This window comes from Manis javanica, unplaced genomic scaffold (assembly GCF_040802235.1).
Source record: "Manis javanica isolate MJ-LG unplaced genomic scaffold, MJ_LKY HiC_scaffold_25, whole genome shotgun sequence".
NCBI lineage: Eukaryota > Metazoa > Chordata > Mammalia > Pholidota > Manidae > Manis > Manis javanica.
This window is the reverse complement of record NW_027332171.1, coordinates 657,105-682,786: the sequence shown is the minus strand read 5'-3', so window position 1 is coordinate 682,786 and position 25,682 is coordinate 657,105. Positions and strand designations below refer to the sequence as shown.

Genomic DNA, 25,682 nt, shown 5'->3' with positions numbered 1-25,682 from the left:
TTTCAAGAGTAGGAGGCATAGTTGATACATCTAATAAAAGGAAGAAACACAGGCAAAATGATGAGGCACATAATATGTTCCAAATAAAAGAACAAGATAAAATACCAAGACTAAATGAAGGAGATTAGCAATCTTCCTCATAAATAAGTAACAGTCATAAAGATGCTCGCTCATTCACCTGGGGAAAAGACTCATGATCTCAGCAAGAACTTCAGCAAAGAGAAAACATGAAAAGAGACACTCAGAGATGTAGAATATAATAACTAAAATGAAAAATAGAATAGAGGGAATGAAGAGCAGACTGCAGGAAGCAGAGGAAGGAATCAGTGTGATAGAAAATAAAGAACAGCAGAGTAACCAAGCTGAGAAACAGAGAAAAAATTTCGAAAAATGAGAAGACGTTAAGAGAGCTGTGTGACACCTCCAAGTGAAACAATATTCACATAACAGTGGTGCCAGAAGGAGAAGAGAGAGATAAAGGGGTAGAAAGTCTCTGAAGAAATGATAGCTGGAAACTTCCCATGATATAGACATGCAGGCCTTGGAAGTACAGAGAGCCCCTTAACAAGAGGAACCCCAGGAAGACACCACCAAGACATATGGTATTTCAAATGGCAAAGATCAAAGAAAAAGATAATATTTTTTTTAAGTAAAGTATCATTGATATACAATCTTATGATAGTTTCACATACACAACACAGTGGTTCAAAATTCACGCATATCATCAAGTCCTCACCCCGTCTATAGTGGTCACTGCCCATCAGTGTAGTGCGATGTGATAGCATCATTGGTTGTCTTCTCCGTGCTGTACTGTCTTCCCCGCGACCTACCTATATTGTGATTGTGAATTATAGTGCCCCTTAATCCCCTTCTCCCTCCCTATCCACCAAGCCAACCTCTCCCCTTTGGTAACCACTAGTCCCTTGCTGTCTGAGAGTCTGCTGCTATTTTTTCCTTCAGTTTGACTTTGTTTTTATACTCCACAAATAAGTGAAATCATTTGGTATTTGTGTTTCTCCACATGGCGTATTTCACTGAGCAAAATACCCTCTAGATACATCCATGTTGTTGCAAATGGAAGGATTTCTTTTCTTTTTATGGCTGAAGAATATTCCATTGTGTATATGCATCACATCTTTATCCATTCTTCTTTTGATGGACACTTAGGTTGTTTCCAAATTTTGGATATTGTAAACAATGCAGCAGTAAACATAGGGGTGCATATGTATTTTTAAATCAGGAATCTGTTTTCTTTGGGTAAATTCCTAGGAGTGGAATTACTGTGTCAAGTGGTATTTCCATTTCTGGTTATTTGAGGAGCCTCCATATGCTTTCCACAATGGTTGAACCAATTTACATTCCCAACAACAGTGTTGGAGGGTTCCCCTTTCTCCACATCCTCCCCAGCATTTGTTGTTTCTTGTCTTTTGGATAGTGGCCATCCTAACTGGTATGAAGTGATATCTCATTGTGGTTTTAATTTGCATTTCCCTGATATTTAGCGATTTGGAGCATCTTTTCATATACCTGTTGGCCATCTGAATTTCTTCTTTGGAGAAGTGTCTGTTCAGGTCCTCCCCCCATTTCTTAATTGGGTTATTTGTTTTTTGGGTGTTGAAGAGTATGAGTTATGTGTATGTTTTGAATGTTAAACCCTTATTGGATAAGTCATTTATGAATATATTCTCCCATATTGTAGGATGCCTTTTCATTCTGCTGATGGTGTCCTTGGCTGTACAGAAGTTTTTAGTTTCATTTAGTCCTATTTGTTCATTTTTGCTTTTATTTCCCTTGCCAAGGAGATGTGTTCAGGAAAAAGTTGCTGATGTTTATATCCAAGAGATTTTTACCTTTATTTTCTGCTAAGAGTTCATGGTTTCATGACTTATACCAGGTCTTTGATCCATTTCATGTTTACATTTGTGTATAGAATTAGACAATAATCCAGTTTCATTCCCTTACATGTATTTGTCCAGTTTGCCAACACCAGTTATTAAAGAGGCTGTCTTTTCCAAATTGTGTATTCATGGCTCCTTTTAACATATTAATTGATCATATATGTGTGGGTTTGTATTGGGCTCTCGATTCTGTTCCATTGATCTATTAGTCTATTCTTATGCCAGTATCAAACTGTTTTGATTACTGTGGCTTTGCAGTAGAACTTGAAGTCAGGGAGCGTAATCCCCGCAGTTTTGTTCTTCTCTCTCATCATTGCTTTGGCTGTTCGGGGTCTTTTGTGGTTCCATATGAATTTTAGAACTACTTGCTCTAGTTCATTGAAGAATGCTGTCAGTATTTTGATAGGGATTGCACTGAACTGTAGATTGCTTTAGGCAGAATGGCCATTTTGACAATATTAATTCTTACTATCCATGAGCATGGGATAGATCTCCATTTACTGGTGTCTTCTTTAATTTTTCTCTGAAGTGTCTTGTAGTTTTCAGAGTATAGATCTTTCACCTCCTTGATTAGGATTATTCCAAGGTATTTTATTTTTTTGGTAAAATTGTAAATGGGGTTGTTTTCCTGATTTCTCTTTATGCTAATTCATTGTTAATATATAGGAATGCCATAGATTTCTGTGTATTACTTTTGTATCCTGCAACTTTGCTGAATTCAGTTATTAGTTCTAATAGTTTTTTGGTGGAGTCTTTAAGGTTTTCTATGTATAATATCATGTCATCTGCAAACAGTGACAGCTTAACTTCTTCCTTACCAATCTGGATATCTGGATGTTTGTATTTCTTTGTGTTGCCTGATTGCCATGGCTAGGACCTCTAATACTATGTTGAATAAAAGTGGGGAGAGTGAGCATCCTTGTGTTGTTTCCAACCTAGAGGAAAAGCTTTCAGCTTTTCGCCATTAAGTATCCTGTTGGCTGTGCGTTTGCCATATATAGCCTCTATTATGTTGATGCACATACCCTCTATACCCATTTTGTTGAGATCTTATTTGTCATGAATGGATGTTGAATTGTGTCAAATGCTTTTCAGCATCTATTGAGATCATGTGGTTTTTGTCCTGCTTTTTGTGATGTATGATATTGCTTGATATACAAATATTGTACCATCCTTGCATCCCTGGAATAAATCCCACCTGATCATGATGGATGATCTTTTTAATGTATTTTTGAATTCTGTTTGCTAATATTTTATTGATAATTTTGCATCCATGTTCATCAGGGATATTGGTTTATAATTTTCTTTTTTTTGTGGTGTCTTTGCCTGGTTTTGGTATTAGAGTGATGCTGGCCTCATATAATGAGTTTGGAAGTATTCCCTCCTCTTCTACTTTTTGGAGTATTTTAAGAAGAATGGATATTAACTCTTCTTTAAATGCTTGGTAGAATTCAGCTGTGAAGCCATCTGGAACTGGTGTTCTGTTCTTAGGTAGTTTTTGATTACCAGTTCAATTTCATTGCTGCTAATTGGTGTTTCAGATTTTATGTTTCTTCCTGGGTCAGTCTTAGAAGGTTGTATTTTTCTAGAAAGTTGTCCATTTCTTCTAGGTTGTCCAATTTTTGGCATATAATTTTTCATGGTATTCTCTAATAATTCTTTGTATTTCCATGTTGTCCATTGTGATTATTCCTTTTTCATTTCTTATTCTGTTTATGTGTCTACACTCTCTTTTTTTCTCTGGCAAGGGGTTTATCTATTTTGTTTATTTTCTTAAAGAATGTCCCTCCTTCTACTGACTTTGGGCCTCATTTGTTCTTCTTTTTCTAGTTTCATTAATTGTGAGTTTAGACTGTTCATTTGGGATTGTTCTTCTTTCTTGAGGTTAGCCTGTATTGATATATACTTTGTTCTTAGAACTGCCTTCACTGCATCCCACAGTTTTGGGCTGTGGGGTTGTTGTTTTCATTTGTCTTCATATATTGCTTGATCTCTGTTTTAATTTGGTCATTGATCCATTGATTATTTAGGAGCGTGTTTTTAAGCCTTTTTTTGTTTTCTTTATGTGATTTATTTCTAGATTTATACTATTGTGGCCTGAGAAGCTGCTTGATACAATTTTAATCTTTTTGAATTTATTGAGGCTCTTTTTATGGCCCAGTATGTGGTCTATTCTGGAAAATGTTCCATGTACACTTGAGAAGAATGTGTATCCTGCTGCTTTTGGTTGGAGTGTTCTGTGGATATCTGTTAGGTCCATCTGTTCTAGTGTGTTGTTCAGTACCTCTATCTCCTTACTTATTTTCTGTTTGTTTGACCTGTCCTTTGGAATGAGTGGAGTGTTGAAGTCTCCTAGAATTAATGCATTGCATTCTATTTCCCATTTTAATTGTTTCACATATGTAGGTGCTCCTATGTTGAGTACCTAAATATTTATAATGGCTATATTCTGTTGTTGGATTGAGCCCTTTATCATTATATAATGTTCTTCCTTGTCTCTTGTTACTTTCTTTGTTTTGAAGTCTGTTTTGTATGATTCAAGTACTGCTTTTTTCTCCCTATTATTTGCATGAAATATCTTTTTCTATCCCTTCACTTTTAGTCTGTGTATGTCTTTGAGTTTGAAGTGAGTCTCCTGTAGGCAGCATATAGACATGTCTTGCTTTTTTATCCATTCAGTGACTGTATGCCTTTTGATTGGTGTGCATTCAGGCCATTTTCATTTAGGGTAATTTTCAATAGGTATGTACTTATTGCCATTTCAGGCTTTAGATTCATGGTTACTCAAGCTTCAAGGGTAACTTCCATACTATCTAACAGTGTAATATAACTCACTTAGTAAACTATTACAAACATAATCTAAATGTTGTTTTTTCCCTCCTTTCTCTTTCTCCTCCATTCTTTATATGTTAGGTATCATATTCTGTACTCTTTGTTTATTTGTTGACTGACTTTGGGGTTGGTTGATTTGATTTGCATCTGCTTAGTAATTAATGTAGGGATCCACATCTGGCCACTCTGGGACAATAAGTCATGGAGAGACATGGGCAAGCAGAAGTGGACAACTGATTGTAGGCAATAAACAGGTTTCTTCCACTTTAGTTCTCCCTTTGACTGATTTTGGCTTCAAAGGTAATTTTCCCTGGGCTGGGAATATATTTTCCCCCTGGAGTTACACCAGAGAAATTGACAATTGAGCCTGGACTTAAAATACCAGCCTCAGGAGTTTTCATTTGCTTACTTCTCCCTCAGTGAAAGCTGCTGGGAAAAGGCCTGAAGACACACCCATTTGTGGAGTTTCCTCAGAGTATATACTAGTTCATTGTGTGTGCAGCAAATAATTAGAAATTAGACTTCAGATTTAGATAGTAAACAGATTGAGGATGGTCTTTGGTATTTGGACACTTTGCCATTATTTGAGAATTTTCCATAGAAACATACAAAATACAAATGGGCAACTGAGATGTATGTATGACCTCCAAATTGTTTCATATCTTGTCACAAGCATCTTCATCCTGCCCATCTTTGAGATGCTCACCAGTCTTTCTGTCCACACCTTGTATCCTTAAAAGACATGTTCTTTCATCTTTCTCAATACTGAACATTCAACATATAACAAAATTACTTTTCTTTTGGTTGTAGCAATATAATACAGATGAGTTTAATTGTGCCTCTGCCTGAAAGAAAGAGAAAATGGAGGGACATTTTCTCCCACTGCATCTGTTTCCTCCCTGGCAGTGCATTTGCACATACTTTTCATCCACTCGCCATCCAGCTTCCTCTTTGACAAGGCAAGTGTCTTCTCTCAGTCTATCCACAAACTCAAAAGAAATTTGCTTTCCGAATCCATTTGAACAATTGTTGTTCTCTGAAACTGAATGCTCAGTTTCCTTAACACAATTATACACCTTCACATATTACAAATTAAAAATTGCTATCTCTTAGGGAGTATTTTCTGATACTCCCGAGGGACTCACAGTTGTTCTTTCTCTCTCTCTTTCCCTCTCTCTTTCTCTTTTTCTCTGTATTTCTTTCTTATTTCTACAACCTAGAACCAATATGGGTTCAATAAATACTGTTAAGAAGTTAAAAGAGCCTGAGACTGACATCAAGCTCCAATGTGCCATGGGACAATTGGTCATGGAAGAAATGGGTCTAGCTTCTAAAAGGCCTAGGTCAGAGTGTACACTTGAAGAAAAACCTTTGTCTCTTCATTCATCACTTCAGAAATGAAAAGATAAAGATTTAGACAGATGACCCAGCTGCTTGAAATCTCTCTGAATCCTCTCTGAAATTGGATTTCTCTGCTATTGCAGCCTCAGGCCACTTGACTGCCAAGGCCCAGCTCCTTCTAATTCTTGATCTGCTCACACACCTTCCACTTTCCCAAATGACATTTTTCACTTTTCACATGGAAAATTCTTTATTTATTTTATTAAAAATTTTATTTATTTATTATATATGTATTTGTTCTCTTGTGACCAAGAACATCTGCTCAGTGGGGAAAATTATGGGGCACATAGAATTGTAACTTGTTGAGTTTATTCTCCTCAGTTCTTGTCCCTACCAGGACAAAGAATTGAAAGGCACGCAGGGAAGCAGAGCAAGTTTTATTTGAGTGCACTCCAAGGGAGGAGCAGGCCAGAGTCAAGGGAGACAAAGGCCCTGAACTTTTCATGGAGGGGATATTTATCATGACCTAGCTGGGGAGACACTTCCTTTCATTGACATGGTGAGATAATTTGAAGGAAAACTCCAGTTATACACTCATTCTTCTTAGTGCTCATGTCTTTTTCCAAAATGCAGGTGTGGGGAAGCAACTGCAATTCTTTTTTCAGTTTTTTTATTTTGGTATCATTAATCTACAATTACATGCAGGACATTATGTTTACTAAGCTCCCCCCTTCAACAAGTCCTCCACCATATACCCCTTCACAGTCACTGTCCATCTGCGTAATCAGATGCTGTAGAATCACTACTTGTCTTCTCTGTGATGCACAGCCCTCCCCGTGCCCCCCACACACTATACATGCTGATCATAATGCCCTCTTTCTTTTTCCCCAACCTTATCCCTCCCTTCCCACCCATCCTCCCCAGTCCCTTTCCCTTTGGTAACTGTTAGTCCATTCTTGGGTTCTGTGATTCTGCTGCTGTTTTGTTCCTTCAGTTTTTCTTTGTTCTTATACTCCACATATGAGTGAAATCATTTGGTACTTGTCTTTCTCTGCCTGGCTTATTTCACTGAGCATAATACCCTCTAGCTCCATCCATGTTGTTGCAAATGGTAGGATCTGTTTTTTTCTTATGGCTGCGTGATATTCCATTGTGTATATGTACCACATCTTCTTTATCCATTCATCTATTGATGGACATTTAGGTTGTTTCCATATCTTGGCTATTGTAAATAGTGCAGTGATAAACATAGGGGTGCATCTGTCTTTTTCAAACTGGAGTGCTGAATTCTTAGGGTAAATTCCTAGAAGTGGAATTCCTGGGTCAAACGGTATTTCTATTTTGAGCATTCTGAGGAACCTCCATATTGTTTTCCACAATGGTTGAACTAATTTACATTCCCACCAGCAGTGTAGGAGGGTTCCGCTTTCTCCACAACCTCGCCAACATTTGTTGTTGTTTGTCTTTTGGATGGTGGCGATCCTTACTGGTGTGAGGTGATATCTCATTGTGGTTTTAATTTGCATTTCTCTGATGATTAGCGATGCAGAACATATTTTCATGTGCCTGTTGGCCATCTGAATTTCTTCTTTAGAGAACTGTCTATTCAGCTCCTCTGCCCATTTTTTAATTGGATTATTTGCTTTTTGTTTGTTGAGGTGTGTGAGCTCTTTATATATTTTGGATGTCAATCCTTTATCAGATCTGTCATTTATGAATATATTCTCCCATACTGTAGGATACCTTTTTGTTCTATTGATGGTGTCCTTTGCTGTACAGTAGCTTTTCAGCTTGATATAGTCCCACTTGTTCATTTTTGCCTTTGTTTCCCTTGCCCAGAGAGATATGTTCATGAAGAAGTCACTCATGTTTATGTCCATGACATTTTTGCCTATGTTTTTTTCTAAGAGTTTTATGGTTTCATGACTTACATTAAGGTCTTTGATCCATTTTGAATTTACTTTTGTGTATGGGGTTAGGCAGTGATCCAGTTTCATTCTCTTACATGTAGCTGTCCAGTTTTGCCAGCACCATCTGTTGAAGAGACTGTCATTTCCCCATTGTATGTCCATGGCCCCTTGATCAAATATTAGTTGACCATATACGTTTGGGTTAAAGTTTGGAGTCTCTATTCTGTTCCATTGGTCTGTGGCTCTGTTCTTGTGCCAGTACCAAATTGTCTTGATTACTGTGGCTTTGTAGTAGAGCTTGAAGTTGGGGAGTGAGATCCCCCCCACTTTATTCTTCCTTCTCAGGATTGCTTTAGCTATTCGAGGTCTTTGGTGTTTCCATATGAATTTTTGAACTATTTGTTCCAGTTCATTGAAGAATACTGTTGGTAATTTGATAGGGATTGCATCAAATCTGTATATTGCTTTGGGCAGGATGGCCATTTTGACAATATTAATTCTTCCTAGCCAGGAGCATGGAATGAGTTTCCATTTTTTAGTGACCTCTTTAATTTCTCCCAAGAGTGTCTTGTAGTTTTCAGGGTATAGGACTTTCACTTCCTTGGTTAGGTTCATTCCTAGGTATTGTATTCTTTTTAATGCTATTGTGAATGGAATTGTTTTCCTGATTTCTCTTTCTATTAGTTCATTGTTAGTGTATAGGAAAGCTACAGATTTCTGTGTGTTAATTTTGTATCCTGCAACTTTGCTGAATTCCGATATTAGCTCTGGTAGTTTCAGAGTGGAGTCCTTAGGGTTTTTTATGTACAATATCATGTCATCTGCAAATAGTGACAGTTTGACTTCTTCTTTACCAATCTGGATTCCTTGTATTTCTTTGTTTTGTCTGATTGCCATGGCTAGGATCTCCAGTACTATGTTGAATAACAGTGGGGAGAGTGAGCATCCCTATCTTGTTTCCAATCTCAGAGGAAAAGCTTTCAGCCTCTTGCTATTCAGTATGATGTTAGCTGTGGGTTTATCATATATGGCCTTTATTATGTTGAGGTACTTTCCCTCTAGACCCATTTTTTTTGAGAGTTTTTATCATGAATGAATGTTGAATTTAGTTGAATGCTTTTTCAGCATGTATGGAGATGATCATGTGGTTTTTGTCCTTCTTTTTGTTGATGTGGTGGATGATGGATTTTCGAATGTTATACCATCCTTGCATCCTTGGGATGAATCCCACATGGTCATGGTGCATGATCCTCTTGATGTATTTTTGAATTCAGTTTGCTAATATTTTGTTAAGTATTTTTGCATCTACATTCGTCAGGGATATTGGTCTGTAGTTTTCTTTTTTGGTAGGGTCTTTGCCTGGTTTTGGTATTAGGGTGATGTTGGCTTCATAGAATGAGTTCAGGAGTATTCCCTCTTCTTCTATTTTTGGGAAAACTTTAAGGAGAATGGGTATTATGTCTTCTCTGTATGTCTGATAAAATTCCGAGGTAAATCCATCTGGCCTGGGGGTTTTGTTCTTGGGTAGTTTTTTATATTTCTGATTCACTTTCATTGCTGGTAATTGGTCTGTTTAGATTTTCTGTTTCTTTCTGGGTCAGTCTTGGAAGGTTGTATTTTTCTAGGAAGTTGTCCATTTCTCCTAGGTTTTCCAGCTTGTTAGCACATAGGTTTTCATAGTATTCTCTAATAATTCTTTGTATTTCTGTGGGGTCTGTCGTGATTTTTCCTTTCTCATTTCTGATTCTGTTGATGTGTGTTGACTCTCTTTTTCTTTTAATAAGTCTAGCTAGGGGCTTATTTATTTTGTTTATTTTCTTGAAGTACCAGCTCTTGGTTTCATTGATTTTTTCTATTGTTTTATTCTTCTCAATTTTATTTATTTCTCCTCTGATATTTATTATGTCCCTCTGTCTGCTGACCTTAGGCCTCATTTGTTCTTCTTTTTCCAATTTTGATAACTGTGACATTAGACTATTCATTTGGGATTGTTCTTCTTTCTTTAAATATGCCTGGATTGCTATATATTTTCCTCTTAAGACTGCTTTTGCTGCATCCCACAGAAGTTGGGGCTTTGTGTTGTTGTTGTCATTTGTTTCCATATATTGCTGGATCTCCATTTTAATTTGGTCATTGATCAATTGATTATTTAGGAGCATGTTGTTAAGCCTCCATGTGTTTGTGAGCCTTTTTGCTTTCTTTGTACAATTTATTTCTAGTTTTATACCTTTGTGGTCTGAAAAGTTGGTTTGTAGGATCTCAATCTTTTGGAATTTACTGAGGCTCTTTTTGTGGCCTAGTATGTGGTCTATTCTGGAGAATGTTCCATGCAACTACAATTTTAATGAGATTATGAGGAAGTGTAGTTTGGGTGGTTCTTAGTTTTGTTCAATTGTGCCTGCTTTGGTACCTGGTTGGGACTGGTTTAGATGGATGTTCCCACAACCTCCTCCTTAGGATTGATTAATTTGCTAGAGTGACCCGCAGAACCCAGGAAAACACATTTTCAAGTTTAATAAAGGATATCATAAAGAATACAAGTTAACAGCCAGTTGAAGAGAGACATAGGGCAAGTTCCCAAATAAAGGAGCTTCTATCCTGGAGGGGCTTAGGGCCTGGCCTAGTTACAAATGGAAGCATTCTGGTTCCCCAAGCTTACAAGTTTTCTCCCCAACAGAAAAAACTGGATCCAGGAGAGCGGAGAAAGATAAGCTCTTCTCAAAGATTTTTGTGAGGGCTTCATTGCATAGTCATGACTGACTAAATTATCGGCCATTGGTTGATTCAACCTCTAGCCCCTGCCCCTGGGTGCGGGTCCAAAAGTCTCTCATTAACATGACAAGACACCCATTTAAGACTCTGCAGTGTTTTCAGAAACTGTGGATGAAGACCAAATATACCTGGAAAATAAATATTTGGTCATTCATATGACCAAATATGCATTTCTTATTATATCACAGCTATGTAACCACAATTTTATGAGAAGCCTGAGATTAATAAAAGTTGAAGGAACTGCCCAAGAGACATTTAGCTAATAAAAATTGAACCTAAGCTTTCAGAACCCAATTCCAGAAAAATGTCCCTAACACTGCACATCAATAAAATTATCTCAATGAAGGGAGGAGAAAGAGACTGCTAAGGAGAGGAGGGCAAAGTCAGTAGGCATCTGATGAACTTCCACTAGGCCTTGGAAGATATTGGATGCTCTCTTACTGCATCTCTCTTATTGTGCTGGGTAGAAACTAGGTGACTCGGTGAGGTCCTCAGTCTCTCTGCTCCTTGTCTCCCCATCCTCAAGCAATCACCAGTCTGCTTTCTGTCACTATAGATTAGTTTGCATCTCCTAGAATTTTATATAAGTGGAATTATACATCATGTTCTCTCTACTGTCTGACTCCCTTCATTAAGCAAAATTATTTTTTATTGATCCATGTTGGTGTTTTCATTTTTTACATATATTTCATTCACAAGGACATATTTTAAGTCTAAAAAATATCACATTGGCTTGGTACTCTGCTAGATACTTAGGACTCAGATAACTTGTTCAGGGCTCTCCTTGAACCTCTGCCATGTTATATATCACACGTCTCTCTACCGTCTTTCCATTGCAAACACTAAGCTTATTAGGTGACTCTCAACCCATCACGCAGTCTGAATCACTGAAGTTGTTTCAAATTTGTGCTATCTTTTGCACAATAAATCTTTTTTGATAAATTCAATAAATCTGTAGCCATGTACATTTTCATAATAACTATGTCTATGTGACATTTTTCAGAGTCCAGAAATATACATACATACATGCCATAAACATGTTTCTTGCCCAGTTGGGATTGACATTATCACACAGAATGCAGACAAAGGCAATAGACATAAGAGAATTGACCCTTTCCTGGCTGCTAGGCCCCTGCTCACTGTATATTCCCTGACCCAGAGAGCACAGTTTCTCCTCCCCAGGTATCCTTGGGTCCTGGTATCTGACCCTCTTTCTCCTTTGTGTGACCAGGTCCCCATGGGGGTTCCTGCCAAAGGATTGTAATCTGAATCATCATGTGTGGTCTAGCTCCTTATGCCTGTCTTTTTGGCTCTGATCTCTCCATCACTTAATTCAGGACACTTATTTATTAGGTAGATTATACAATTTATCCCCAAAGCTGGGTCACTTTTTAAGTGGAAGGAGGTGCTGTGACACTCACAGGGGTAAGATCCCTCCCGGATCCTGAGTTGCACACAGCCTGTCCAGTTCTCATGTGGCGCTGGGAAAGCTGGTTCCCGCCTCTACGCTGCAGGTCTGTCCTCTGTGAAACTGGATGACTAGTGTGCCTAGGCCCTGGGTCTGGTGAGGACAGTGAGTGAATGTGAGCAAAGCGTTTAGAACAGTGACCGGCACACAGTCATCACTCAGTGCACATCAACTGTATCTGTGATGTCGGTAAACTACTCACCTGTCTGAGCCTGTGAGACAGAGAGTGACACTGCACGCGGCCACCTGCCTCCTCCAGACATGGCTCTCACTGTCGGACTGTCTCTTCCTCCTGTGCAGATAGCTGTCCACCACCATCCCACAACCCTTTCCTACTAATCTACCCATATTTTCTGCCTGTATGTCTTGTTCCAACATGTGTTCAGTAGTATCTCAGAGGCAACTGCCTCTCCCTCCTGATGCCAGTCTCCTAATCAGCACTCAGCCTTCTGGAAGCCCAGGGAGATCTGAGGCCTCAGAGGCACATGTGGTTATCTCTCTCCAGGCCAAAGTATTTTTGCTGACTCATCTAACAAGTTGCATTGGGCAAAGATACTGTGAGCCTGAGTTAGAGGCTGCTGTTTCCTGAGGACACTCTTGGCCACTGCTGGTTTTCCTACTCACAACAAGGGGGTTTGAGAGGAAAGACGTCTTCAAGGCCTGAAGCCTCCAAGGTAAACCCTATAGATTCTCTCTGCCCAGAAAACCCCCTTTATTGTCTGTTAGAGGTGCTGCCCTGTGGGCCACTGAGGACGTCTGCAGAGTGTTTTGTGTGGTTGCTATGTAGGGATGTAGGACATTAGCTGTGAGGATGGCTTCCCCTTAGAATTTGATTATTAGTCTGGTGCTGTGCTAAAAAAGGTGAGGTATAGTTACATAGTTATTCCTTTGGATAATGTGTACATGGACACACACACACACACACACACACACACACACACACACATACACACACACTGCTTATGTATATTGAATCCAAGTGTATGTCCCCAAATTTCACTCTCAGCTCTGGTGATGAGGGATAGTCTGGTCATACATGGGGTATGGGATTTGGCGGGTGAGTTCTGCATAAGCTCAGAGGGACAATATTGCTTGTGTGGAAACTTAAATTGTTGGCTGTGTGGCCTTGGGGAAATTACTCAAGTTCTCTGATCTCTGCTTCCTCATCTGTAAAATGGAAAGGATCATAGCAGTAGAACCTATTCATATAATTCTGTGAGAGCTACACTGGTTAATCTGAGTAAAACAGGAGAATGATGCCTGACATACACTAAAAGTGAGATTTTTTTCTTAGGAAATCTGTTTTTTCCATTTAAAGAAAAGCAAATTGACCAAATTATGGAAGATAGTTTATTTTACCTGAAGGCTAAATATTCTCCCTGATATTTATGGTTATTTGAAAAAGTCAATTTAATAATGTACTTGGAATTCTTCCATAATTGCCATGGGGTTTCTGTCTGTATTAGAAGCTCCAATAGTTGCAAACACATTTCTCATTTTCTTCTGTTAGGCACAACCATGTCAGGCTGGAGCAAAAGTTCATTTATTTATTACACATATATTCACTGAGTGCCAGCCCATGACAGACACTGAGCCAGGCACTGGTGTTACAAGGATAAGAGGCAGTGAGGTGCAGATGGGCATCCAGTCAGTGAGGCTCAGACCGGTAAGTGGTAGGAGAGGGAAGTGGAGGGCGACCTGAGAGCCACTAAGGGGGCCTCATCCAGCCTGGTGGGGACTGAGCAAGGCTCCTTCATGCAAGTGTGACCTGTGGGCTGAGATCCCGTCTGGAAGAAAAGCAGAACTTACCTGGGTGGAGCTTGAGGGGAAGTGGGTTTCAAAACAGGAGAATAGTACTGGGAAGGGCTCATGACTTTTGAGAGCTTGACCCTTGGGAGGATTCAGAGAAATAAAACAAGGCTGGAATGCGCTCCGAGACAGGGAGGGATGAGGAAGGAAGCTGGATAGGCAGGCGAGTAACTCTCGGATCCTGACGGAGCAATGCTCCCATGTATGTGCGCGTTAACATATCAGATGTTTCTTCTAAAATACAGAGTTCCCAATGGATGAGTTTTAATTCTGCGGTGATATTCAACATGGATATGAGATGGGCTTAAAGGTTATTCTGCTTCGGCCATTCTTATTATTACACATCCTGAAGATTCCACTAGGCATTCATTAAAATAGAGTTCCTTGTAAACATTTTTTATCTTCTCCCTTTATTAGATTTTGTGTAGAGTATTGAGCAGGGGAGGTAATGGCTCCTAGCATTTCCTATTTATTAAATAGAGCATGTACCTTAACGCTAGCATGAAACTGTGTTGACAGAATGAAAATGAACAGGGAGAAGTCACTGGAATAGCGTCAGTATGCCAGCAGGGGGAGCTCTCAGACCCTTCCGCTGTCAACTGCAGCCCCAAAAAGAAGGGCTGGATCTTACAGGACAATATTCCTTCACCTACTGCTTTCCTACCAGCAGGAGGAGCAAGAGTCTCTTCCTCCAGGGAACTGGCCCAGCCAATAAGAGACTCTCTCAGCTCAGCCAGTGGGAAGCCACCGTACTTGGAGCTCCCAGCTTCCTCCAAAGAATTATAAAAGCCTCTATCAAGTACACCACTACCTATTTAAAACAGTGTTCCTCTCATTTGTTTTCTGCACTTCACTGTAGTTTTGTCATAGGCTGCTTGTTACAAATTGTAATTCTCTGCTATTCCTGAATAAACCCATATATGCTTGTAAAACAACTGACAGCTTCATTTTTAAGGTTAATGTTAGGGAACTTTTTTTTTAGGATTTAAATGCCAGTTGCTAATGTGATAAAATTAAAGTTGGAATATGTTCTGACCTTCATTGGCTTAGTGGTTTATTGATTAAATAAGCATGATATAAGCACCCTGCAATAGAGAAACAGAAAGGTAAACATTATTCTCAAAACAAGTGGCATGGATTTATTTGACAAAAGTGAATAAAGTTATTAGAAAAATGGAACTGCCATATAATACCCAACAAAAAGTAGAAATCAAGATACTATTCTAAACTCCAAATCAACAGTTTTGGCAGAAGTCAGCAATGTTTAATGAGTTTATGGTTAATTTAATACTGTCCATTAAATCAGCTGTAAAAGCATAGAAGCATTTGTAATCATTTTGCCTAGAGGACCCTATTTACCAGGAAGTTATATTGTTCAAGAGTGATCATACCATGTATATTTTAGTGATACAAATCTTTTAGCTTTAATGATTGAGGTAGTTGTTTAGTGACATATACAGTACATCAAGTCCTCTTTGACAGAAGGCAGAATATATGTTAAAAGTGAACATTCACCAACTATTTATCAGGTTATGGACTTCATACATTATCAAAGTTGCCTGTGCAATGTTCATATGAAGTTAAAATTATTTTACAGATGTGAAACTGAGGTTCTCATTACTAGATCATACAAGCAGGAAGTGGCCAAATTTGGAGTTGAACTTGGTTTTCCAAATGCATTGCACTGTGTTTTACTGCTAATGAGAAAGATACGTACACACTATCTAGTATATAATGGTTACAAAATGTTGGACCTTACAGTAGAATGTCTCTAATAGAATCTAAACTCCCTTATGAGCTGTATAAATTTGGTAAGTTGCTGAGCTCTTCTATGTCTTGATTTTCTCAGTTTTAAAATGGGAATGATAATATTGCTACATAGACTTGTTGGGAGGATCAATATATTTACTGTTTAAATAGATTTGGTCTTCACTGTTCCAAAGTGAAGTGAAGTGTCCAGGCCTTCTACAATGATCGGATGATGTCTGCTTCTCCAAGACAAAATGGAATTAAACAATGTAAAAACTCTTATTCTTCTTCAGAGCCACCTGCGGAGAGTAATTTTGATGTAGGGCAGAACTGAACTCTTCCATTGGACTCAAGACATATTATTAGCTAAGGACAACTTCAAAGTTTTGGATTTCTCTTTCTATGACAGTCATCAACAACTCCAAATGACCTCTTGGGAAGTTGAAAAATTACAGGAGAGACTACTAGCTCTTGGGGTAAGTCAGCCCTGGTTAAATGTTTGGTTCAAGATGGGAGAAAATACTGTGTAGAAAACATTGTTTAATAAGGAGGAATTTCTGAGTTGCTTATCACCAAGTCAATAATGTTGCTCCTTTAAGAAAAGACTGGAGCATCTTTAGATGGCGGGAGTGGAAATGCAGAGGCATAATCTCAGGGTAGAAAACATCCTACCATGTGACATTGGAGAATGGACTCCAACCTGCCCATGCATCCCAGGAGGCTGAGCTCTAGGACCTCAAATTCTGTATTTTAAATAAAGAAATTGGGTCGAGGGAAGGCTGAGGGGAATGCTGGTCACTGCCTGCCTGCCTCCATCATACTGTGGCCCCAAAGCATGTGGGAGATAGTTTGACTCAATCTGTGTTATCAGCCATATCTCCCTTCCCCTTCTGCCACTTCTGAGAGGAGTTGGTGAGAGTGGACAAATGTCGGGGGAGGTGAAGATGAGGGGTGGCCTCTGGAATTGATGGTAACAGCCTGAAACAAAATCTCCAGTCGCTCTTTTTTCATTAATTTAGGCTTGAAAATTTAACATTTCAAGCCCTGATATCTCCTTTCAGATGAAAATGAAAATAATCTCCTCTCAATGTCCTCTAGTTTATGACCATTGTGCCTTTTTTCCTCTTCTCACAGGCCATCGAGATCCTGAGTGGGGTGATAATTCTGGTTCTGGGTGTTTTTCTGGGTTCCCTACAAGGCATATTTGATTTCTTTGGAGAATTCTCTTTCTTTACCTTCTACTCAGGCTACACTATATGGGGCCCTGTATGTGTGAGTATTCCAATTCCTCTGAATAGAAATAATTTCTTAGATACCTTTGCTAGAAAAATGTTTGATTATTAAAATATTGCTCTTTGGCTATTTGAAGGGTGCATGCTGTAGGTTTGATTTCTAATTCTTGACACAAGTCTTCAGAAAAGAATGCCATTCTTCTGATTAAAAGAAATCACACTTGTTGAGTACAAATTAATTCCCAAACATTACTTAATATTGATGTAAAAATTTATGGATACTAAGAAAATTGAATGAAAAATGAGTACTTGTGAATTGCCTTGTGTGCAATGAAGAGAGTCCTGGTTTGGGATATAAGAGGCTTGCCTTTTGATTACTGCCTTAAAACCAGAATAGCAATTTCCCCTATTTGTGTTGAAATGTCATCAGTAAAAGTGGGATTTGGGTCTAGATGATTTTTAGAATTTATGTATTCAGCTTTATCTTATGATTATCACTTATCTGATGATTCATCATTTAAAAAGTGGTTAATAAGACTGCTTGTTAATCAGCCACTTTTTGTTTGTTCTGGTATTAGATAGATTTTTGAGAATTTAGACATGTTGAGTCTTGGACTGAACCTCAGAACAAAATTTATTCCATGATATATTTATTCCATGAGATGAGAAGGTTTAGTTGGAAATAGTGAATAGAACATAATTGACAAATGAAGAAGAAAGAAATCTACAGTAAGTCTTTGCCTCTAATTTATTCATACTTATATTTTCCCCAAAACACTGACCTTCAGATCTCCTTAAAAAAGAATTTATTTGGCCAAAATCTTTGGTCCAAATCAGATTTCCTATTCTCACAAAAGACTATATTCTGTCTCAGGATGCAGTCCAAAAAATGTAATTTGGATTTAACATTTCTGAATTTTTAGGTAGTTATATCATCCTTTTGAGCAAATAATTAGAATTAGAATTTTTCCAGAAAACTTTGATGCACATTTGCTGTGCATAATGGCTGCCTAAGGTAATCCTATTGTAAAAAAGAGAATAATGAAGTATTTCAATTATTTAATTAGAAAAGAGTTTTGTTTCCTCATAAAGTGAGATCAGTTTGTCAGAAAAAAAGAGCCACGGTCAGGGAGCCAGACCTTAGCATCCTCAACACTAAGATTCAAGTTTAACCATTTGATTCCACTTTCTGGAATCTTCTGGCTCTGTATCACCTACTGAGCAAGGTCTATGGTCCATGACATGGCACAAAAAGCCCTACACACCTGACCTTACCTACGGTGACACCCTCGTCTCCTCCCCCTCCCTCTGTATCCACGCCCTGCTGTATACTGGCTCTGTGACGTCCTCTCTTCGCCCAGTCTTCCTGTGACCGTTCCATATTAACTGTGTGACTTCGGAAAGCAAAGCTCTTGTACTTTGGTTTCTTCACTGAGATGGTCCAAATCATATGAAGACCTTCTCTCTGGGTCACTGTGAAATTAAAGGGGAAAATGTGTAAAAAACCTTAGGTATTGTTAATAATTTGAGTCCTTCCTGAATGCTGGGCACATATCTAAGTCCCATCCTTGTATTATTTCATTGGTTCCCATACGACTATAAGGCAAGTAATGGTAACATGGGGATATGCCCATCTTTATTTTACAAAAAAAGAAACTGAGGCAAACAGAGTTTGATAATATATTTAAAGTTACAGGATCAATATGAGCTGAAGCTGGGTTTAGAATACTGACCATATGCTCTCAACCATGAAGCTACAGGGACTCTGGAACTTCCTGTAATAACCTCTTTGCTATTGGAAGTAGAATTCAAAGCCTGTTCCTCTTGTCCAGCGAAAATTCAATCATTTAATTTTATGTAGCAAGCCTTTGCTCTCCATGCTTTTGGTATATTTTCTCTTAAACCACAGGAATGGCTTGGTAATGGTTTTGAGTTTTGTGAGTTAAAAAAGAAAAATGAAGTTTTGAGAACACTATGAACATTAGAGAATTCAATTAATTGAAATTAGAGTCATGAAAAGAATAGCATATCAAAATGTTTTAAAATTAGTGGATATATTGATATAGACACTTGAATTTGTAAAGTATTTTTTATAACATCTTATGTAATAAATCAAACCCTTATCTGAAGCTTGCATAAGAATATGAGAATGATACTATATATGTATATGTAGATCAGTTTTATTTACATTTAATATAAATACATAAAGGTGTAAGGTAATTATATTACATGAAATATATGCATTTTTTATGATTTGAGAATGTATACATTCACACAAACATATAAACAGCCAGACATAAAACAAACTAAAAATATTATATACTTACTCATTACTTAAACTAATTAAAAATTTTATTTACATGAAGTGGTGATCAACACCAACTAGAATTTTGTGTTCTAAGATGTGAATTTAAAAAAGAAATTTTGTATAAATATTGCTATATGTCTGCTAATCAAGGGAAGACCAAAGAAAACACTGTTGAGAGATAATATTCTTTTATCTGCTTCAATTTCTGCTTTCGAACAGTTCATTTCTACAGGATCTTTATCTATTGCAGTTGGTAGAAGACCCAGAAAGACATTGGTAAGGTGGCCATTCCTGTTTTTCTATGATCATAGGAATAAAAATAAGTTATCTGTTAATAGCGGGAGAGTATGGGTTGGTGAATCCAACTGAGACACTAAGTCTCATTTAATCAAAAGAAAATTAGTTCCTTTTTCTGAGACATTCAATGATAGATCATCAGAAAACCATATATTGGTTACTGGGATGGTGACTCTGAATATTTTCACTGAATGTGAAGTTGATCAAAAGGTTTTTGATTGTTACGTGTTGTTAAATTTGACCGATTTGAATTATTTTGAGTGTATACTCTCCCACCACTAGTTTCACAACTTCAAGCTAAAAATTCTATTCCTTTAGTGATTCATTAAACAGTGACTAAGCCTCTGTTATGTGCATTCTCTAAGTCATCTACCCATTTATACCCACTTTCCTCTTCCCTGGATGGCGATTTCCCCTTTATATTCTATCAAGCACATAGCTCTTTTCCCTCATCTTTCCTCTGTTGATGACCTTGCTTCCTACTCTGAGAAACCAAGCCAATCAGAATAGACTTTTCAGACCCCCTACTGTCACATCGACTTCATGAAAAAGACCTGTTCCAAATAGATTTTTTTCCATTCTGACCTCTAACATAAGTGACCTCTCTGATTACTGTCAAAGCCAGCATCCCTAATGAACACCAGATTCCATCCTTTTTCCTACACAGGTGCATTACTCCCATTCTCTACTAGATCTTATAAATCAGCCTATAAACATCCGGGTCTGCCTCTCAAAAGAAAACAATATCTTGACCTTATTTCTCCTGCTAGCCACAAAAACCATTCATTTCCTGTCTGTAGCTAAACTCCTTATATAAATTATATATATTCTGTCTTTAATACGTATTTCCCCATTTTCAAATAACTACTCCAGTAAGGCTTTTCTTCCCTATCACACCTCCATCTTTAGGTTCACTAAGACTCCCACGCTGGTAGCACAGAGGTCAGCTCTCCATCCGCACCGCCCCTGACCCATGAGCAGCAGTCAGCACACGGGGGTCACTCCTTCCTTCTTCCAGTAATTTCTTTACCTGCCTCCCAGGACACCAGGACTGGCTGGTTTTCCTTCTGTCTTTTCAGTCTCTCTTTCTCAATCTCCTTTCCTAGCTCTTCTCTCTGGACTTTTAATGTTGGGCTGCCCCAAACTCAAATCTTTCTCACCTGCTCTATGTACTCTGAGGACATCACCGATTCTCATGGCTTTGAATGACATCTGTATGCCCATAACCCTGAAATATCTATTTGCAGCCCAGATCTCTCTTTGGAAGTTGAGACAGGCACATCTAATAGCTTCCACTCAGAGTTTTGAAAGGTCCAAACTCTACTCCTAGTTTTCCTCAAGCCTTCTCCATCCACAATCGTCCTCATGTCAGTTGATGGGAGCTCCGTCTTTCCAGATTCCAGGACAAAGGCCTTGGAGTCATCCCTGATTCTTCTATGACAAAATCTTGCATCCAGGTTATCAGCAGATCCTGTGGGCCGTGCATTCAGGCTGAATCTGAGTCCGACCTTTTTCATCTTTGTGCTGATAGCCCCTCATCCCACTTGCCACCATCTTTCTTATTTGCGCTCCTTGCTTCCACCCCGGCCTCCTTAACCTAGTCTCATTGAGCCGTCAGTGTTCCCTTTAAGACATAAAAATCTAAGTGTGTCGCCCCTTTGCTCAGAGTCCTCTAGGGGCTCTACATTTTCCTCAGAGTGAGAAGCACAGTCCTTCCCGTGACCCGCCAGGCCTCCTGCTCACTCTGCAACTTCCTTTCCTAACACTGGTCACTCGGTCCCTGCCCTCCAGCCCCTTTGTCTCCTGCTTCCTTGGGACACCCCAGAACCCTTTGGCCTCGGTGCTCTGAACTGAGTTGTGTGACAGCAAGGACTTCCCCCAGACACCCTCATGGCTGGTCTCCCAGCTCTTCCCTGCCTCTCCCCATGTGTCATTTCTGTTTAATGTCACAAGCGTCCCCTCCTCTCCCTGATTTATTCCCAGATCCTTCTCACTCCACTCAATATCCCATAGCACTTAATCACTTTCAAATACCATACAATTTACCTGTTAGTGTGCTGAACTGTTTCCTTTGTCTTTGCTGCTGGAATGTAAGCTCCACGGGGATGGGCTCGTTGTTTAACGATGTTTGTCCAGTGTCTGGGATATTGTGGGTGTGAAAACAAAACCTTCAATTGATATTTATTTAAATGAATTGTAGCCAAGGATGAAGTATGCGCTAGCAGCCTGTATTAATTTAAAATCCTTTTTGTGTTTTAGGTTGACGTCAACTTTTGGAGGTACCTCTTCAGCGCTGTAATCGCACTGCTTGGGGTTATGGTGCTCTCAGCAAACTTAGCACTTAATAACGTGTGGTTGGAGGATTGCCTATATTCAGAATCACCAGACTTATGCCTCTACATGGGCACCTCAAACAATGTATGTTTTTAAAAATTGTGTTTATAAAATATTTCAAACAATTCAAAATATACAGAGAAAAACATATCAGGTTCCATGGTGCCTGGATGTGAATCTTGGCTTGCCACTTACCAGCTCTGGAATGAAGGGGAAACTAGATAACCTCTCCGGGTTGCAACTTTCTCATCTTTGAAATGAGGATGGTGGAGTACCAAGCTCACAGGGTTGGTGTAAGGACTAAATAAGTTATATTTATGAAGCAATTAAAAGAGTGCAAATTGTGTTACATTATTTTAATGTTACTACTACCACTACTACTATTATACTCCCTGAGAGATTAAAATTTTTAAAGATTTTATTTCACATCCTGCTTAATAAAATTAATGAGGGAGATTTGTAATTTTCTCAGTGTTCTGGGATTTTCAAGTAATGACTCACTGAAGTTTGAAATGACTTCACTTTTGTATTTATTTGAGTGTGTGATTTTCAAAGGGAAGTTCCTCAGTAACCTTCCCAAATTATTGCTGTTGTTGTGTATTCTCCCTCTTCTGAGGTCTACCTAGTAATTAACATCTTCCTTTATATTTGCCCACTTTCTCCACAATGATTTATGAGCTTTTCTTACTGACCCACTCCTAACCCTTCTGTTTGCTGACACTGCTTATGGAAGTTGCAGTCCTCATTTTCTTTATTATATTTGGAATCGTCTTAGTTTATATTTATATGACTCTGACTTTTCCCTGGATTTGGGGTTTTTCCCTCTGGAGAAATTTTGTATTTGCTTCTTCAAGAGGCCTCAGTGATGGAAGGATTACCAGTGTAGTGAATTTGTGTTTAATATCTCAGTTTAGTGTTTCATTTACAGAGATACTTAAATGCCCAAACACCATTCTATCTACTATAAATGAAATGGCAAGGCATCTTTTTCCCCCCATTTTCCCAAATGGCCTACACATTCCCTTAGTTTTTCTAGTACTCAATTTAGTAGATGTTACTGTTATAAAAATAACTTTGCCTCTATACCTTCTTCCCACCTGATTACTTCACATGGGTTAATAGAGAAACACAATGTGTCGTTCTCTCCAGGGACAATGTTCTATGTTTTTAATTTGACATTGGGTCTCTGTGAAGTGTTGGTGTGTATCTGTCTTCAAACTAATTTGTTCACTTTGCTCTGTTCTATAGAAAGGAAATATTGTAGTTTGCTTTTCTTGTGACTTTTTTTTCCCTCAAAGTGTTTCTACTGGGTTTGATATGAGCCGTCATATTCCCTAGGGCCTGATGTCTATAATGTTAATCTTCACCTTGCTGGAACTTTGCATGACCATCTCTATGACAATCAAGAAGTTAACAGCATTTCTAGTATATTGGCGAGGTGGGTTTGTTTAAATGACTAATAATTCACATGGTCTGCAACATCCCTCTTGGGTTTGAGGTTGTATCTGACTCTTAAAATTGTAAAAAAAAAAACCTTTTATGTGGTTATGATTTGTGGTATTCCTAGAATTTGATATGGTATGAGTATGAGAGATGAAATTAAATTTAGAGAAGAACTCTGGTGTGAAAATACAAGAGGAAACAGTGTATTTAATATCTAAGAGCATATTTTTATACACACAGACTGAGTTTAATTGTTTTCTTGTATTGTCACTTCTTAGTTGTGTATTTGAAAAGAAATCACAAACTCTTTCGAGATTGTAGGTAATTTAACAGTAAAATAAGAACACTTCCCTTCTCTTTGGTGTATATAATACCTCAGCACAATAAGAACTGGTGAATGAACATTATTGTTGATGATGCTGGTGATAATAGGAAGGGATAGAAGGTGAGGGAGGCAGTGAGCCTCACCTTGGAGGCTGATGTTGTTTTATTTTCCAGACCTTGTCTTCGCCTTCTAATCTTGGGAATGAGGAATGCCTCCTGAGGAAAGAAAATCTGAAAACCAGGAACTTCAACCTCAGACCTGCATTAGGTCAAAACTCCATCCAAGAACCAGGAGAACATGAGTCCATGAAATGCAGTCCTACCCTCAGGGCATCGGTCATGAAAACCTTGGACACTTGACTCAAGCTTTCTGTTCTAACTGTGAATCCATCAGGTCTCCTGATTTGGAAGGACAAACACACTTCTTTAGGCATTATTGATTGTGAAACTTCTAGGACGACACTCCCAAGTTGTTGCCAGAAATCTGTTCTCTCTCTTCTTCCCCATCTACTCCATTGCATTATAAGGTTTAAAGAGGGCAGGTAGAATATTCCCTATTTTACGTATTTGCTCTTAAATACAACTTCCTACCACCCAATGAACAAGAAAGTGGATCAGATTCTTTTTTATTACACACAAAAAAATGCTTCTTGACTTGTTCTGACATCAGCATTGTAAAATCTGTCAAAAAAGTCATTATCATTCTTAAGATAAATTTTCACTATATTAGAGGTATGAGGGTCAAACTTCACAAGTTTTATTTAAGTCAGCTGCTTAGATACATGCACACCCTGATTTATGATGGTCATCTAGATTGTGGATTTTGGAGCAAGACGAACATTTTTTCTTCAAAGGATGATGAGAAGAAGAGAGACGTAAAGCACAAGGGCTCAGAAATCTCACAGACCTGGGTTTAGATACCGTCACTTAGTACCTGTGTGAATTTGAGCAAGTTACTTAACCTCTGACTTATGTTTCCTCATCTGTAATGGGTGTAATAATGCCAGCCTCCTCCTCAGGTGTCATGAAGGGGTAAGTAGAGGCACAGCGAATGTGAGGGGCACCCTGCCCTGCTCGCTGATGCTGTCCTGCTGGTCCTGCTGCAGCAGGTGAGGCTGAGGCGGGATGTGTCCCCTGTGCAGGGAGGATGGCGGCCCTTTTCAAGGTGGTAATTTGATGTTAAAGCTCCTTCTGATAAATCTGGATTTTTATTTATCCATCTGCTGCTGAAGTTCCTATGTTTCTGATTTATGAGTTAACTTCTCTGTTTTGACACTAAACTGAGTCCTCCACAACCTCCATAGTTTGTCCCCATAAGTTACTCTTAGCTCTTTCTTGGCCATATGAACAAAGATTCTTCCACTGTATTCTCTATTAATTCTTGCCTCTCTTTTTCTTCAGGGCGTGAGTGCGCGCGCGCACACACACACACACACACACACACACACACACACACACACACACATATTTTATTTGTTTGTTGACCCATTTAGGGAGTGCCACCTCTGAGCCTTGTGCTGTGCTGGGCTTTGGCATATGATAAAAAAATCATGTATAGTCTCTGCTCTCAAGTTGTTCCTAGTGGGAAATACAGACCCCTTGAAAACCTGTAATTACAACATGGAGTGCTAAGGGCTCAAATAGGTAGAATAGGAATTTGGGAAGCGTATAGGTAGGGTTTCTAACCCAGGTTCGAGGGGACATCAGTGACAAGTTTTTAGAAGACTTTTCTTCTATACTGAGGTTTTAGAGATGCCTGGGAGTCAGCACCATGAAGGGGAAATGTAAGAAGGGGAAGACATGCAAATGTCCAATTTGGGGTGGGGTTTGGGATGTTCAGGGAACTAACTAGGGAGGTGAGTGTGTCTAAACACTTTGTTGTGTGAGGGGCACATGGCAAGGTAGAAGTTTGGAGGGAGCCAAGTACACACATCACAGGAGATTATATGGCAGAGCAATTCTGTA

General features: G+C 38.7%; 2 protein-coding genes across 3 annotated transcripts in view; both read left to right on the top strand.

The window, feature by feature from the left end:
* The first annotated feature begins 12,790 nt into the window (after positions 1-12,790).
* LOC108407330 (membrane-spanning 4-domains subfamily A member 3-like) overlaps positions 12,791-25,682 on the top strand; it is a 37,350-nt gene continuing 24,458 nt past the window's right edge. For both annotated transcript variants that reach the window (XM_073228322.1, XM_073228321.1), the window contains exon 1: positions 12,791-12,895. The gene's annotated coding sequence lies outside the window, so the exon portion shown is untranslated. The remainder of the gene's footprint in view (positions 12,896-25,682) is intronic.
* On the top strand, positions 16,124-24,463 carry LOC140847625 (membrane-spanning 4-domains subfamily A member 3-like). The gene is made up of 6 exons (XM_073228340.1): positions 16,124-16,255; positions 16,914-17,051; positions 19,539-19,595; positions 21,876-22,034; positions 23,289-23,388; positions 23,892-24,463. The coding sequence occupies exons 1-6, from the start codon at positions 16,205-16,207 to the stop codon at positions 23,909-23,911; spliced, it is 525 nt and encodes a 174-aa protein (XP_073084441.1). The 5' UTR covers positions 16,124-16,204; the 3' UTR covers positions 23,912-24,463.